Raw genomic sequence first — 16,437 nt, 5'->3', positions numbered from 1 at the left:
CATCAGCTGTGATAGGATAGGAGGAACAGGTGGTGGGCGAGGGGGGGGGGGTGCCTCAGAACTCCCAAGACTATATGCCTTTTGTCTTCAGCTACCTGAGCTGAGAATTTGCCCCAGGCTACCTGCCTCCCAGCTGCAAAAGCAAATATGGCTTTCCTTGTTCCCCTACCTGTGGAGTCAGCACACCAGATTGACCCCCTGCCCCGAGTTCTGGCCAGGAGACTTCTCCATCAGTTCAAATTGTTACAAAATTCAGCTGGAGATTTCCTTCTCCCTGTGGCCTTTTCCCAGCACCTTTGGCCATCCTCCCAAAGCGCCCCTGTGAGGCCAGGCAAAAACAGCTTGCCAGGGGACCCAGCGAGCTCCCACGGCTTTTCCCACTGCTTCCTCTACCCCTGTATTTCACTGGCTTTCTAAATTACTCAGCTCCAGGTAAGGTCAAAATCTTCTCCCATAATCTAGGCCTTCAGTTTCCCCAGTGGGGAGGTGTGTTTGGGGGCAGACAATCTCCCTTTCCCACTTCCAGTTTGGGCACTCAGAGTATTTGGGTTGTCTCCCGGTCCCTGCAGGAGCAATCTGCTTTCTTCAGGGGGTCTGTGGGTCCTCGGAAGTTTTCTGATTTATTCCTGCAGTCGTTGTGGAGCAAAAATTCACGATGCGAGCCTCCACACACAGCTCTGTCTGTCCCAGTCGGAGCTGCAATCTAGTCTTGCCTCGCGTCCGCCATGATCCTCACATGTCTTTTCACATTTCTTATTCTTGTGTTTTAATTACTTCTGGTATTGCTTTGATGATTTTAAAGCTATTATATGGCAGTTGCTTTCTTTAAGGCCCGATTCTAGCCACATTCTTGGGTCTAATCCTCCTGTTGACTGTGCCTCACACAAATATTGTTACTTGCTTATTCTGTGACTTTCTATCATGAGCTTATCTTCAACGAGACTGGCTATTTTGTGAGAATCATGTGTCACCTGGGTGTGTCTGCTTCCCCACGTGATTTTGCATTTATTATGCTAGGAGCACCGGGGGTGTCTCTGTTCCATGACCCAATTTCCGGTATATCTTTTAAAATGGGAGTTCCTGAAACATAAGTTCAAATTTCAAGCCAGACTCAGGCATGGAGTTTGACTTTCTTAAGGAATTGTATTTTTTTCCCATTGCTTGTTAAACAGAGACAAACTAGATTCAGTAGAATCTGCTGTGTAGGTGGGAGGATTTCTTTAGCTGGGTCTTAGTTCCAATATCCACCTCACCTGACACGAAGCCTCATGTCTACACGAGCTTTAAATCTTAGCCTTCATGTTTGGTATCAGCTGTAAGCCCAGGTCACAAACCTGGCTTTAAGTTTTCTCTTTTTTTCTAGCGTGTTTTGATTCTCTTCCCAAAACATTTCATGCAGCCTTTGTAGATGTTTGCGATGCCTTGGGGTATAATAGCTCTCCCTCTTGCAGAACCCCCAGTAAACTTCTTCTCATAATATCCTTCCACAACTGTTCTCCTTGCTTACTAATCTCCCTTCCCTCTCAATATTTCCTTTCATTTTTTCTTATTATTTCCCTTCACTTCATGATAATTTCTATCTTTCTGTAGCAACATATTTTGACCCCACAGAGTCCCATGTATGCTATGACAACCTGAAAAGATAAATTACCTTATTAGTTGTTCTTCTGTTATTGAGACATCAGAGTATTTATACCCAGGGTAATGCCTGTTGGATTGATGCAGGAAAATTCCATTTTAAATTCACAGCCTTTGATCCTGTAGAAATACTCCCTGGTGTGTCTACCTTCTTCTCTTCTCTCTAGTATTTTAGATTTAATCATTCTTTCTGATAGCTATTGATGTGTCAGTCATATCTTCTCACTGCATTCCTGAGTCTGATAAACTGTGCTTTAAAAATAACTTCAGTCAGCTATGCTATCTTGAGCAAGAATGCCTGAACTGCGGGATTCAAAGATTTAGGCCTTCTTGGCAGATACAGTCTTATATTGGAGATAAGAACATGGGGCTACACGGTCTCCCTGCTGGTAGCCATTACCATACTCAACTCCTTTGCTGTATGACTCATCACTCACCACAGAACCTTCTTAGAGCCACTTAACTCCTGTAGATCAGAGAAGCCCACGTAGAAATGCCAACCAGCAGGCATGAGTATCAGCAATGAGTAAATTAATAAAATTAGTAAATTAGAATGTGGTATTATAAAAACCACAAAATAGACCTCATTGAGCCTTTACATTTTTATGATAGTGAAACTTACATAACATTTATCATTTTAACCCTTTTGCATGTACAGTTCAGTAGCATTAAGTACATTCACGTTATTGTGCAACTATCACCATTATCCATCTTCAGAACTTTTTCTTCATCCCAAACTGAAACTCTGTGCTCATAAAACAATGAATCCCACTTCCTCTTTTTCTCAGCCCCTGGTAACCAGTATCCTACTTTCTTTCTCTGTGAATTTGTCTACTCTAAGTACCTCATATAAGTGAAATAGTACAATATTTATCTGTATGTGTGTAGTATTTCATTTAGCATAATATCCTGAGTTTTATCCATGTTGTAGCATGTATCAGAATTTCACTGAGACTTTACTTTTTAATGAATTAAATTTTATACATTTTTTTGGAAAAGCTAATTTTTTATTAGCCACAAAACCGTATAACGTTTTATCTGCATAGTTGCTGAGATCATCACTGACATCTCTCACTCATCAGTCATTTCAACGCCACTGTCTCCCACATCCTCTGCTCAGGCTTTGTCATGTTTGAACCCTCCTTAGCCTTTTAACATAAGAAGACTTCGGAAGCACATGATCTTTCACATGAAAAAGCAGTTTTTATTCTGAAATATGTAAGCGGCTTGACTTTTTAGGTAAAAATTTGAAGCCACTGACCTTCACAAGTAAGGGAACTGACTAACAAGCAAATAGTGTCTTTGGAGGCCTCATCTTATCTTTAATCCATCTCCCCCTGACCACCCACCACCACCTTGGAAATTGTGAAATGTAGCTGGTCAAGTATTGGTCATCTACATCCAGGTGTTTCTTGTTAGTGATCTTTATCTGAAAAAGAACCAGTGCTTTTACACTTTTGAACAACTTCCCATTGCCTGGCCGATATGGTCCCATCTTCTTAACCTGACTTTTAGGACCCTACCTAATAGACTCCCAAAATACATTTCCAGATTCAGCCAACCAGGATTCTTCACCATTCTAGTCATATGTCCTGTCTTTTCCTCATTTTTTCTTAATGCTTTTCCTTTTAGTGACAACACCTCCCCTAGAACCTCTATCAAAATACCCTTAAGTAAAGCTCATCTCGAATATCCACCTTAGCCAAGAAACCTTTCGAACCCTCTCAGCTCCATAGTATCATTTACTTTGTTTAACCTCTCAAAGCACTTGTATGTCTACCTCTTTTTTGGAGTCTATCAGATTATCCTTTGAGTTCTAGTCATTCACACATTTGTCTTAGTGCCTTGAACTTACTAGGTTGCAAATTGCTTAATGGAGCTGGCTGTATCTTGTTCTCTCATAAGACCTAGTCTTGTGACTTACAGAAAGTAGATTCTTTATAAATATATTTGTTCTGTCATTTGCTTGTTTACTTGGAGCGAGTTCATAGCATTGTAGCCTTAAACCAACTTTGGACTGGCTCTTTAAGAGGTGAGTCCTCTGGGGTCCTAGTGGAAGGAAGAAGATAGCACTGAAAGTAGGACTGTGAAGTATAGGAAACAGATCTGAGTAGAGGGCTCGTGGTCACTGCTGATCATTTACTTAGAGTAAGTGGAACCTGGGTGACATTTTATTTCATCTCATCATTGGTTTTTGTTGGTTGGAATGCTGGTAGGAAATGTACAAACTTGAACTCAAATGAAAAAATAAGTTGATTTGGGTATGAAAAGCATCTAGGTTTTTAAAGATCCATCTTCCTGTTTTAACAAGGAATGGGCAAAATCCAATGACCCAGATAATGTCTGTAACCTTGGAACATCCACAGTGCCTCACAATGTTAACAATTAAGCTACTATAGATGGAATAGCTTTTCCAAGAAATATTAGAAATATAGAAAAATAGACACAACCCTAAACTACTACTTTGTAGCAGGATAATTCTAGACCAGTCCTCTGCAAAATATGATACTGGTCTAGGTTGTTTGCCTAATGAATTTCTAAACTACTTTATACTAGTAAAAAATAATATTTAAATCAGGCTTAATGTTTCAAGGGGAAAAAGTGGTTTAATGGCTCTTGTTCTCAAGTGAAAACTGCTATGCTCAGTTTTTTAGAAAAACAAATGTTAAATTGATTCTAGATTGAATGACTTCTGTTTGGGAGGAGTGAAAATACAAATCAGAAATTGAGAAAATCATTGAGAAGTGAATAATGAAGCAGACTGCAAATGGTAAGTTTTTTTCCAGTTATTCATTTTAGGAGACAGTGGTTTGCAGAGTCACTGGCTATAGTTTTAGGATCATTAAAAGACAGAGAAAGTTCTGGAGGACTGGGAAAGAAAAAAACATGTATAATTCATTAATTTTTAAAAGGAACAAAGGGAGATCTTAATAATTAAAGATTAGTTTACATAGCTCCAACCCTGAGGTGAAGATTGTTGATCAAATCCTCAAAAAAAAAATCTATTTATGGTATAGACATCTAGAGGCACACAGGATCCTGGAGAGGAACAGTGTGGCTTTATGAAACTCAGTATGTATCAGACAATTTTAATTTCCTTCCATGACAGGATGACAGGACTTGTAGCTTGGAGGCAAACAGTAGAGGCCATTAATCTGTCTTTTACTCAAGTTTTCAATTCTGTCATACATGTGATGCCCAGCAGCCAGCTAGGAAAATAAGTTGAGCACCATGTTTCTCAGGCTGCAGGCCCTGGAGAGTTCACGAGAATCTCTAAATAAAAGAATACATTCTTGTACAGAGGATTATATTTTTTAAAGTATTTTACCAGTTAAAGAATTAGCTTCTGTTTTGCAATTTAAAAAATGTATAATTGAAAGATCTTCATATAGAATGACTTCAGTTCCTTAAGTCAGTGATTTTCAAAATGGTTTTGGTCCCCAGATGTATTTTGGAGGCTGTATTACTGGGTCTCAGCAGGAACCAGATGGCATAATTAAACAGGGAACCGAGAGAACGTACTGAAGGGACTGTTTACAAGGGGTGGGCAAGATTTAGGGAGCCACAAGGGATGATGCAGCTGGAAACAACTGTTACCAGCCCTGATCCGAGAGGGCTAAAGCATGGCAATTACCAGAACCCAAGGAGGACAGCAGTGTGGCAAGGGCCACCCACAGGAGCTCTGGCCTTTGGTAGAGGACACAGGTGTCCTGCCACAACCTAACCTAAGGAAGGTGCACAAACCCATGAAATTATATGCAGATTTGGGGGCATATGTATGAATGTGTGTTTTCCTGAAGACCAGATTCATAGATTTTATCAGGGGTCTCCAAAATGAATCCCAAATGTTAAAACTGTGTCTGTAAAAGGAATAAATAAAGTTCAAACTATTATATTCCTGAAGTTGATAGTTTACATCCCGTATGAAGCCTCTACAGGATGCAACACACTAGATAACATTCTATAGCTGATAAAAATAAGTCAAAAACGTTATTTTGTGTATTTTGGATTACAGATTGAGTTTTTCTAAGCAATGATTAAACTTAAGTGTTTCCTGTGCTGATGTTTGGGAATGAAAATGGAATACAAAAGCAAATTATATTGACTAATATATATATGTCGATCTGAAGACTTGTTCAGGTGATAACATTTGGATAAAATTACCCTGAGAGGTAGTCAGCTATTTTTTGTTATTTATTTTTGTGATTTTGTTCATTTTTGTTTCATCTTTCATTGGGGTGTTTTAGTTTTTTGTATGTTTTTGTATATAATTTTATACATACCAACAAATATGTGTGTGTATATGTGTATATGTATGAATATATATACACATACACAGTAAGATTGAATGAATTATATTATTTTATTAATATATAATGTATAGTATATAATTATATCATTATAATTATATGTAATTTTTAATATATCACATATGTTATATAAATTATAAACTGTTATATATATAAATGTAAAATCCTTTCAGTCTTACTATGTGCCAGACACTATGCAAGTTGCTGGAATATAAAATGAATAAGATACTGTTGCTAGCGAACTTGATCTTTATATAACTATTCCAGTGGAGACAAGGCCTAAAGAGTTTTAGAAGTTCAGCTGGAAGAGCACATGCCAGAGTCACAGACTGTCCATTCTTCTAAATTGGTAACTCTCAACTTAGGCTGCAAAATAAAAAATAGAGCCTCCCAGTCCCACTCCCAGAGATTCTTGTTGAATTGGTCTGAGGTGGACCTCTGAACAGTGTTTTCAAAAGGCTTCCCTGGTGATCCTAGTATGCACCCGTGTTGAGAACCTCAGGGCGGTGTCCTGGAATGAACACACTGACCCCCAACTGGGGCTCATCCCCCCAACTCCACACCCAGGCGGTCTGAGATCCACACTCATCTCTACACAGTGTGGCCTCTTAGAATCAGGACTAGTTCTTCTCCTGATCATTAGTTTGCATTTTTATTTTAGAGATGCTGTAAATTTGTTCTCTTTATGAGGCAACCACTAACTGGCCCCAAGCCAATTCAGGGCCCACGTTCTGCTGATGATGCACAGACTCTATGGAATGCACAGGAGCACAAGCTTCAGGCTTGTACCAGTTGATGCCCCTTCCCTTTGCTTTTCCTTTTCTTGCCCAGTTAGTTCTAACTTATACTATCTTGATGTGCTATTATTCAACCTTGTAAGCTGTCTCAGATTCTACTGGGGAAGAAGGAGGAATATATATTTATAATGAATGAATGAACAAAGGAAAAAACACACAAAAAATGCACACAAATATACATAGAAATGACCAGAAGAGGGTTTTTGCAGGCCAATCTGCTTCTTGAAGGGTGTTCAAAGAGGGCAAGAGAGAATAAGTAGAGAAGCGTGTTACAGGTGAGGTAAAAAGCCAGTGCCCAGACCTAGAGCGTGCCTAGGTAAGCAGTCAGAAGATACCTGTAGAGAACAAAGCTCTATGACACGCTAAGAGTACAAAGGAAATGTGAGCCTCCCAAATGAAGACAGCCCAGGAACATGAAAAAGGATAAATGTTCTCAACATGGCATCTGCATGAGAACAAATTCCTGTCTTCCCAGTGCAAATCTAGTTCTAAAGAAAGGAGGGAAGAAGTGATGACTTGAGGGAAAATTGAAGTTGGAGGCCTCCCCAAAGGAGGTGAATTTGGGGCTTGGTTTTGACAGAGGGGAAAGCTGTGTGTATATGAGAAAACAGGTTCTAGACACTGCCACAGATATACACTGATGGTACAGAGGACTTTCCTCCCTACAGAGTGAGATGTAGTGGGAGGAACAGCCAGGTAGAGCTGTGCTGACCAGGACTGAATAAGGAGAGTATGAGTCTTGCAAAGACTGTGAGATGATAGTGAGAGTTTACAAGGGAAATGCTATAAAAAGGATTCATTCTTCACTTGACAAGTATTTATTGAGTGCCTAGTATGTGTCTGGTACTGTTTTAGCTGCTTGGAGCGATAGAAGCAAATAATATATGTGCAGTCTTTATTCTCCAGAACCTTATAGTGTAGACAGTAGGCATTAATTAAATAATGACCCCAATCATGACATAGTTGCAAGCTGCGGACTTTGAAGAAGTAGTCGAGGGGGCTGTGGAGGGGGCCTACAGGTGAGCATGGAAGGAATCTGGTTTGAGGATTAGAAAGACTTTCTAAGGGAAGGGATCTCTGAGTTGAGGTTTAAACCATGAGCATGAGTTAAGCGAGGGCCCTTCAGAGAGAGTAGACAGCAAAAGGCTCTGAAATGGGAAGGGACATTGGCACTAAGAGTTCCCACTATCCCATATAACACCGTTGTATAAATCAGGAAAAGGCCCCCTCAGTCGATGTGGCTCAGGGTGGACTGAGATTCACCCTGTCCAGGTCTCACAGCTAGCTGGACAGGGTGGATCTCAGTCCCACTTGTCCCCGCAGCTAAGCACCCCCATTGGATGGATCTGTTGGCAGTCCTTCCCAAGGGATTGTGCCTTTGTGAATTTGTGCCTTGGGTAAGACTGAAGAACCAAGGATGATGTGCCTGGAGGGCAGACACAAGGGGAAGAAGTGGGTAAGGTGAGCTGGGCTACCAAGCTGGGCCCAGTCGGGAATGCCTAAGCTGCACGCAGGGCTTTGTTCATTCTAAGACCAATGTGAAGGCTTTGAAGCAGGAAAATAACCCAATCAAACTTCAAGAATGGAGGCAGGGTGATCAGGAGCGAGGCTTCCTCAGTGATCTGGAGGAGAGACCATGGTGGCCTGGACTAGGATGGGTGCCAAAAAGATGGAAGGAAACGAACAGACTGGGGAAATATTTAGGAAGATCAATTAATAAGACTTAGTGATTGACTGGCTGTGGGAATTAAGGAGAAAGAATCATCACAGGGGTTTCCCAAGTTTCTGGCTTGTGCAAGTGATATGGTTTATTGAGATAGGAAATACCAGTGAGGAAGACACAGACACAAATGCATGCATGCACGCACCTGTGCGCACACACACACTCCTTGCAGGAGTTGAGAAGATTAACTGTAATTATTTCATTCTTCTCCCTCTCATAGCCTCTCCTTCTCCCTGTAAAAAAAAAAAAAAAAAAAAAAAAAGATTGTCCAGGAGCAGGCAGATAAAAGTTCAAACTGAAGCCTCTCTGAGGTGGTTTCCACTACATGGTCTAAAAAAATATGAAACAAAGTAAAAATCCCATCAGAAAATGACCGCAATGCTATTCTAGCTTGCTTTTAGCTCTGATCTTTGAATTTGATGGTCAATTATTGGGATACTCTAAAAATGGCACTTAAAGTGTCTCTAGTGTCAAAGAGAAGTTCACAAACCAATGTACCTCTTGGGGGATTGTTTATTGGTGATGATAAATACCTCTTGTTTATTGTCATTGCTTGAAAGAGAAAGCCATTCCCCACCCAGGAGCAGGCCAATTCAGACTCAACTGGCCTAGGACCTGTTTCCCACCCAAGCCTCCATTTGATCACGTGTGACAATGGCTCTGGGACCCAAATAATCGGTACTGTGTTGGAATTAAACTTTATTTGAGCCACAACCATATAAATAATATGTACACAACATTACATACTATACAGTGTGCCAGTCATCCTCCACCCATCCCCCATCCGGTCATTCCAACTCCCAAGTATGTCAAATTGAGAACAACCCAAGATGCGATCAGTTCACAGAGAGCATGTGCAGCCAGGAGGAGCACCATGCCTCCTAGAGAATCAAACGGGTAGGGCAATAGGCCGGTCTGGACAAGTCACACAAAAGGATTCCTTTAACATCTTGAACTCAAGTCTTAATTCAATTGCTATGAATTTCTCAGCCTATTTGGTTAATATTGAAATGGAATAAAAAATACAGCCTCCTCAAAACACTTTTTTTACAAGAAAAAATGGCTAGAAGGCAATTTAGTCACTTGTGATTCTGAAGAAAAAGGAAGGCCTTTCTTTGCATTACTGAGGGTTTTCATTTGAGAGGAAAATGTAATCCAGAGTTGTTATATTCTGAGATAAAATCACAAACAGGCATATGTAAATCTCTAATCCTATTCTGTGGTGCGCTGAAATTGTGCAGGGGTAAAAAAGAAGTATGGCCATATTTTCCTAATGGTAACTTTTCCGTATAGACCTACATTTCACTGACACTTTTTTCTGTAAATATTTTGAATATGGATGATCGGTTTCTGTCACTTATCCAATACCTAGAAGTGCCTGACAATGTTCTAACATGAATTTCTGGATTGGTTTCAGAAACAGAGTGACTGGTAACTGTATCTGCAAATGGCTGGTCTATTTTGATGTGAGCTTAATTAATGCTGCATATGAAACTCCAAATGTCATAATCCAGGAGTTTTAAAATTTTAATTATTAGACTGATTTAATTAACTTATTCTAAAATGAAATTTGAATTTAATTTAGTGTGAGTATTCTTTTACAATAAATTCCTTTTTAAGAGAGAAGGATTTCATAAAGTCTTTCCATTTAGCATGTGGATGAGAACTATATAAAAATGCCACAAATAAAATATGACTTTCACATTACAACTTGAGCTACAAACTTGCAGGGGAGCGTTGGGCTGCCCAGTTAGGATGTCTAGTCACAAAGTCCAAGCCGCCGTCTGATGAAGTTGGAGATTAGGAGCTGAGGCCATTGCTGGTACTCCACCAGGACATCATGAGGCAAGTTGATCTGATCACAGTCGAGTCTGTCGAGAAGTGTCACACAGACCACAGCAGCTAGAAGAGCAATTAGCACAACTGGTGGAATGAATGGGTTCATCTTTTCTATAGAAGCATTAGCCAAACACACCAGCATCCATAGCACATGTACTTTTGTGTTTTTTTTTTTTTTTTTTTGTAATGTAGATGCAACCTACTGAACCTTCTGGTCTTCAATATTTTTGTGGAATCCCACCAAACACTTCATTTAAATAAGTTAACTGAAATTGTTGCGAACACTCCTCCTTCCTCTTTTCCTCCACAATTGACTAGATTAAGGCTCAGGAAAGCATCATGTTCAAGATAAAGGAGAAAGCTTTGCAATCTGAGACATGCCATCTCCAGCTTTCTATCCTATTTCCAGTTCTTAGAGGAGGGTCTTCTTACAGGAGGATATAACTGGAGAACTAGCCATAATTCCCAAGGTGACATTTTTCTCCTTGGTGCAATGGTTGAGTTTGCCTGCTGCATTGCAGCCCTTGCTGAAGAGAAAAGTAAATACGGAAGAGATATAGAACGCTGACCTCAGGAAATACCAATAAAGGTGAGAACTAGCCCTCATGCAATTTGAGAGGAAAAAACATGATATGAAATGCTTAAATGTAAGAAGCAGCACCATGAAGGAGGAAATGTATTAGCATTTGATTTCTAGAGAATGAGAATGAAATCTTATAAGAAACTGGAGGAAAAAAAAAGTCTTTTTTAAAAAATGAAACTCTTATTTTTGAAAAGTTGTCACAAGGGCAATGTCTTTGGTTTCATCAGCAAGAAAAATTGGGTTCCATGTGAATTCTTTATTGTCAGTTTCATATCAAATCTTTGATTTCAAGGAATGTGGTTACCCACATTGAAATCAGTGTTAGCCACTTTGAATTGCTAACAGTGTAATAATCTCCATCTGAATCTGCATCATTTAAAAAAGGATTTCAGTGCATATGTGATTGGATTGGATGTGTCTATATTAACAAACTTGGAAGGCATGAAGAGGGTTGGGCATGAGGGTAATGTTTATTTCTTTGACCTCTCTGCTACTCCAGACTTCTTTGTAAGATCTAGATTTGGGAAGAAGTAGTATACTGTAATTATAATAGTACATGCTATCTTTACTTTTAAATGACAAATAGTAATTGTATATAATTATGAGGTACAATGTGATGTTTTGATATATGTATACATTGTGAAATGATTAAATTAGCCTAATTCACATATCTATCGTCTCTTATACTTGCATTTTTGTGGTGAAAACAATTAAAATCTATTCTCTTAAAGATTTTTCAATATACGTTGTTACAAACTGTCATCACTATGCTATGCAATAGGTATCTCGAGCTTAATCCTCCTTGTAACTGAAATTTTGCACCCTTTGACCAGTTTCTCTCCATTTCGCATCCTGCTCCCCTATACTCTGGTAACCACCATTCTACTCTCTACTTCCATGAGTTTGATTTTTCTAGATTCCACATATAAGTAAAATCGTATAGTATTTGTCTATCTGTGCCTGGCTTATTTCACTTAACAAAATGGCCTCCAAATTCATCCATGTTCTTGCAAATGAGAGAATTTCCTTCTTTTTAAAGGCTAAGTAGTATTCCATTGTGTATATATACCACATTTTAAAAATCTATTCATCTGTTGATGGACACTTGGTTGATTCCATATCTTGGCTATTGTGAATAATGCTGCAACAAACATGGGAGAGCAGATGTCTGTTTACAGCACACTGATACCAATTCCTTCAGATATGTACCAGAGGTGGGATTTCTAGCTTATATGGGAATTCTTAGTTTTTTGAAGAAACGTCATATTGTTTTTCATAATTGATGTACTAATTTACATTCCCATCAACAGTATTCAAGGGTTCTTTTTTCTCCACATCCTGCCAACACTTTTTATCTGTCGTCTTTTTTGATTATGGCCATTCTAGCAGATGTTAAGTGACACCTCGCTGTGGTTTTAATTTGCATTTCCCTGATGACTAGTGAGGTTGAGCGTTTTCTTTTTAATATATCTGTTGGCCTTTTGTATGTCTTCTTTTAGAAACTATTCAGATCCTTTGCCCATTTCTTAATTTGTTTTCTTGCTATTGAGTTGTTTGAGTTCCTTGTATATTCTGTATATCACCTCTTATCAGATATATCAGTTTAGAAATGTTTTCTCCATGTGTTTCTCCACATTTCTCCAATCTATGTATCTTTTTTGTTTGACTTAGTTATTGCTACATGCCAAGCATTTATGATATCACTTAATCCTTTACAGCTATTCCTTGAGCTAGGATTATTTTTGTCCCCTTTTGACAGATGATTAAATGAGGGCTTAGAAAGATCAACCAAATGGCCCAGTATTACACAGCTAGTCAGAGCCAATCAACTCCTAGCTTCCTAAACTGATGAAAGAAGAGTTCTCTACCTTCCATCCACTTCTCCCCTGAGCTAGCACATGGTGAATCATTAGGCAATCCTGCCCTATCGGTTATACTGACCCATCGGTCAGACTGACCCTTTTGTTCAGTGACGTGAAAAGCAATGAAAATATTCAACTTGAGCTGCGTCAAATATTTCATCACCTAGGACCCTATTTATTCAAAACTCAGTCAGTTGTAAAGCAACTTGGCTGTACAGGTAAACAAGCAAATGGAAGAGCTAGAAACTTCCCACAGCTTTTCAAGTTAATGATCAGCAAATCTGTGAAGCCTGACATGGGCTGGCAGTCACACAGAAAAGTTGAAAGTCCTTCTCTAATCCTTCACTTTGGCAGAAGGATAAAAGGAAACCAGTGCTCTATACTTTTTACAGAGTGGGAACCGACTTTACTAAATGTCTTTTCTGGATTTCAAGGGGAATGCCAAAGATAGAAAAAAACAGGTTATAGCAATCTCAGTGGTGTTTTCTTGACCCTGGAGAATCCACTAGCGAGCAGCATATAATAATCTTGTCACCTAAAATTACTATTTCCATGAGCAATTAAAAGGGACTAATTACCCAAAACAATTTGCTGAAATTAAGCCTGACAGCTTTGCTAGCATAATCCTCAGATTAGGCAGGGAGGGTGGCTGCTGGGGAGAAAGAGATACTTAGTGACCCAGCTGCCACCAAGGAGATTGTCAATGAACTGACCTGAGGCTAGAATGTTCTGGGAACACACAGACCTGAATATGGAGCTTGGAAGCACCCTGAGCTGAACTAGGACTGCCCAGTAATTGTCAACCCTTTGGGAACATTTATGGCTGCTTTGAAAATCTGATGAAAGTCCTAATTGGAACCTCTTTTCACACAAAAATACACATCTGCCAATACACACAAAATATTTGTGTATAACTTTAGGGGTCCCAGGGCCCCTGAAAATTCACTCGTGAATCCTTAGGAATCCACGTACCCCTATGGACCACCACTTTAACCCTACCTCTCTGATTCAGAATGAACTTCCCACAAGGTCTTCCCATGAACAATGGGCAAAGATAGCAGGGCTGGGCACAAATGCCCGTTGCACAGCAGAAGTCAAACAGGGCTGGTCTTTGGAAAAAGGAAAAGCAGCAAAGATTAGCTTTGGAGTTCCCAGCCTGGCCTTTCTTCTACCTCTTCCTGGTTATGTTCATACCCTCCCCGATTGCTCCTCAAGAGTTTGAGTTTATTAAGCAAACACTACCTTTGCTCCCTATATGCCTGGTACATAAAGCACAAGAAATGTTTTTTAATCAACAACCCAGAGCCTTTGCACTTCCTGTATCTCTGCTGAAACATTAATCTCAGGCTGTTGGCTGCTTATTAAAAACAAGGTGGGGAAAATTTATATTCAAAGGGGCTGGTCAATGGTAAGAGACATAGAAACAATTTGTTCTTCTAGAGTGGTGTTTCTCAAAATGTGCTCCACTGGCCTCTTGCATCAGAATCAGAGATACTTAGGCTTTATTCCAGACATGCTAAATCAGAATTGGGGATGGATGTTGGGAAAGCGCAGTGAATCTGCATGAAAACATCTTCCCAGTTAAATTATTTGTACATTAATATTTGAAAATGACTGCTTCAGAGACTTTAAACTCTATCTTTGAATCATCATTACCACAAATGTACATACCTGGACCCCAGTTCTTTGGGTGCCCAAACAATGCTGAATTAGAACCAATTCATTATACCTTTGAAGAATTGTCCCATACCTTTTATAAAGGTGCGATCAACGACACTGCCCATTATAATATAGCTGATAATTTCATTTAAGTTTAACATTTGGATCAAGATTTTGTGACAAACAGCAAATGTTTTTATTAGCTAATGGTGGCTGTATAATGCATAGTGGTTTTTTTGTTTGTTTGTTTGTTTTTGAGACGGAGTCTTGTTCTGTTACCCAGGCTGGAGTGCAGTGGTGCAATCTCAGCTCACTGCAAGCTCCACCTCCTGGGTTCACGCCATTCTCCTGCCTCAGCCTCCTGAGTAGCTGGGACTACAGACGCCCACCACCATGACTGGCTAATTTTTTTTTTTTTTTTTTTTTTTTGTATTTTTAGGAGAGACGGGGTTTCACCATGTTAGCCAGGATGGTCTCGATCTCCTGACTTCGTGATTTGCCCATCTCGGCCTCCCAAATGCAGTGTTTTTGTTTACAGCTTGGCTTCCAGGAAACTCGGAGCTCAATCTAAGTGTTTAAATTAAGTATTGTACTCCTGGGTGGCCTCTTTAATACCGAGAACTTCTAGCCAGACACAGTGCCTCATGCCTGTAATTCCAGCATTTTGGGAGGGTGAGGCATGAGGATTGCTTGAACCCTAGGAGTTCAAGACAGCCTGAGCAACAAAGTGAGACCTCGACTTTGCAAAAACAACAACAACCACAACAACAAAAACCCATACACACACAAATTCGTGGTTGTATAAACCTGTGGTCCCATCTACTCTGGAGGCTGAGGTGGGAAGATGGATTTGGCCCAAAAGGTGGAGGCTGCATTGAGCTGTGGTCATACTACTGTGTTCCAATCTGAGTTACAGAGAGAGACAGACCTTGTCTCAAAAAAAAAAAAACCAAACAAACAAAAAAAAACCTTCCTATCTATTTCCTTAAATAAATGCCTCCTATTTTTTTTTACCTCTGTTTAAATTATATTATTATGCATTCCTCTTTCATTGAAAGCTGCCACAAATGCCTTTTCAAATAGAGGCAGTACAAGTCATCTTTCAATAGATGAATATATTACTTTTTTGCACCTTATGGAATAGTGGAGAGAGTGGTGATCAGGAGACAGGAGATGTCTATTCTAGTTCATTTCTGTTTTAGTCTGTTTCCTCGGGCAGGTCAATTACACTCTCTTGACCTCATTTCATCCTCTGAGCAAGGAGCAGGTTAGATCTCAGAGGCTTCTTGCAAGTCCACATCCTCAGCTTACATGCCTCACATGATTTGGTTAGTTCAAAAACCTGCTGTCTTCTCCAGGAGGTCCAGATGTAACCTCGAGGACTTGAGCTTCTGCCAGATGTGGGACCGTTAACCAGAGATGCTACAAGATAGGCAGAGGATGGAGCCTTGTGTACTTATTGGAGATGGGGGTGAGAGGCTCACCGGGGGAATCCAGATAGCCTCCCTGGGGTCATGGCAGGGGAGAGGAGGCCCACAAATAATCACAGCCACAGACAGGGTGAAATCAATGGCCCTAAATGATCCCTAATGTGTGAGTTATTGGCAGTGGGAAGGGAAGAGTAGAATAGAGGCTAGGAGGGTGGAATTAAAATGAATCAAACAAAACTATAGACGCTGACCTTGATTAAAATATGTGAAAAAGCAAAAAGAAACCTTTGTAAAAATCTTGTCCCTGTAAAAGTAATAAGTGAATTATGTACCATTTATACCTGATTTTCCAACTACAATGACTGATTTTCTTGGCAAAATAAGGGCTCTGCGTACTATAAGTATCTGCTTAATGTTTTATTTGATCCCATCACTAAGTCACCTGGTATGTGCTCAGCCCTTAGGGTTTGCTTGTGGCAGTGGTGCAACTATCTGCTCACCACACTTAAAATGGAAAAATCTGCATTGACTTTTAGTGGTGCACATTTTGGCTCTTCTGTCCAGAGACTATGAACATGTTGTCTCCACACGGAGGC

The 16,437-nt window shown here is 39.8% G+C and overlaps 2 protein-coding genes across 3 annotated transcripts in view; one reads left to right on the top strand and one right to left on the bottom strand.

The window, feature by feature from the left end:
- Nucleotides 1–16,437, top strand: part of CCDC148 (coiled-coil domain containing 148) — a 330,389-nt gene that overhangs the window by 307,657 nt on the left and 6,295 nt on the right. Inside the window, exon 15 of one of the 2 annotated variants that reach the window (XR_008522611.2) lies at nt 4,319–4,408. Coding sequence is in view for 1 of the 2 variants with exons in the window: in XM_054548893.2 (XP_054404868.1) it covers nt 4,319–4,327 (9 nt within the window). In the remaining variant the exon portion in view is untranslated. Of the gene's footprint in view, nt 1–4,318; nt 4,968–16,437 lie in introns of those variants that run through there. The other variant, XM_054548893.2, reaches the window with a different exon arrangement.
- The window catches only part of UPP2 (uridine phosphorylase 2), a 141,385-nt gene continuing 134,721 nt past the window's right edge, over nt 9,774–16,437 (bottom strand). The window contains exon 10 of the mRNA XM_063712609.1: nt 9,774–10,370. Coding sequence (XP_063568679.1) covers nt 10,228–10,370 — 143 coding nt within the window. The 3' untranslated portion in view covers nt 9,774–10,227. The remainder of the gene's footprint in view (nt 10,371–16,437) is intronic.

Source organism: Pongo abelii, chromosome 11, assembly GCF_028885655.2.
Source record: "Pongo abelii isolate AG06213 chromosome 11, NHGRI_mPonAbe1-v2.0_pri, whole genome shotgun sequence".
Classification (NCBI taxonomy): domain Eukaryota; kingdom Metazoa; phylum Chordata; class Mammalia; order Primates; family Hominidae; genus Pongo; species Pongo abelii.
The sequence above is the reverse complement of the archived record's forward strand: the minus strand, read 5'-3'. Positions and strand labels throughout refer to the sequence as shown.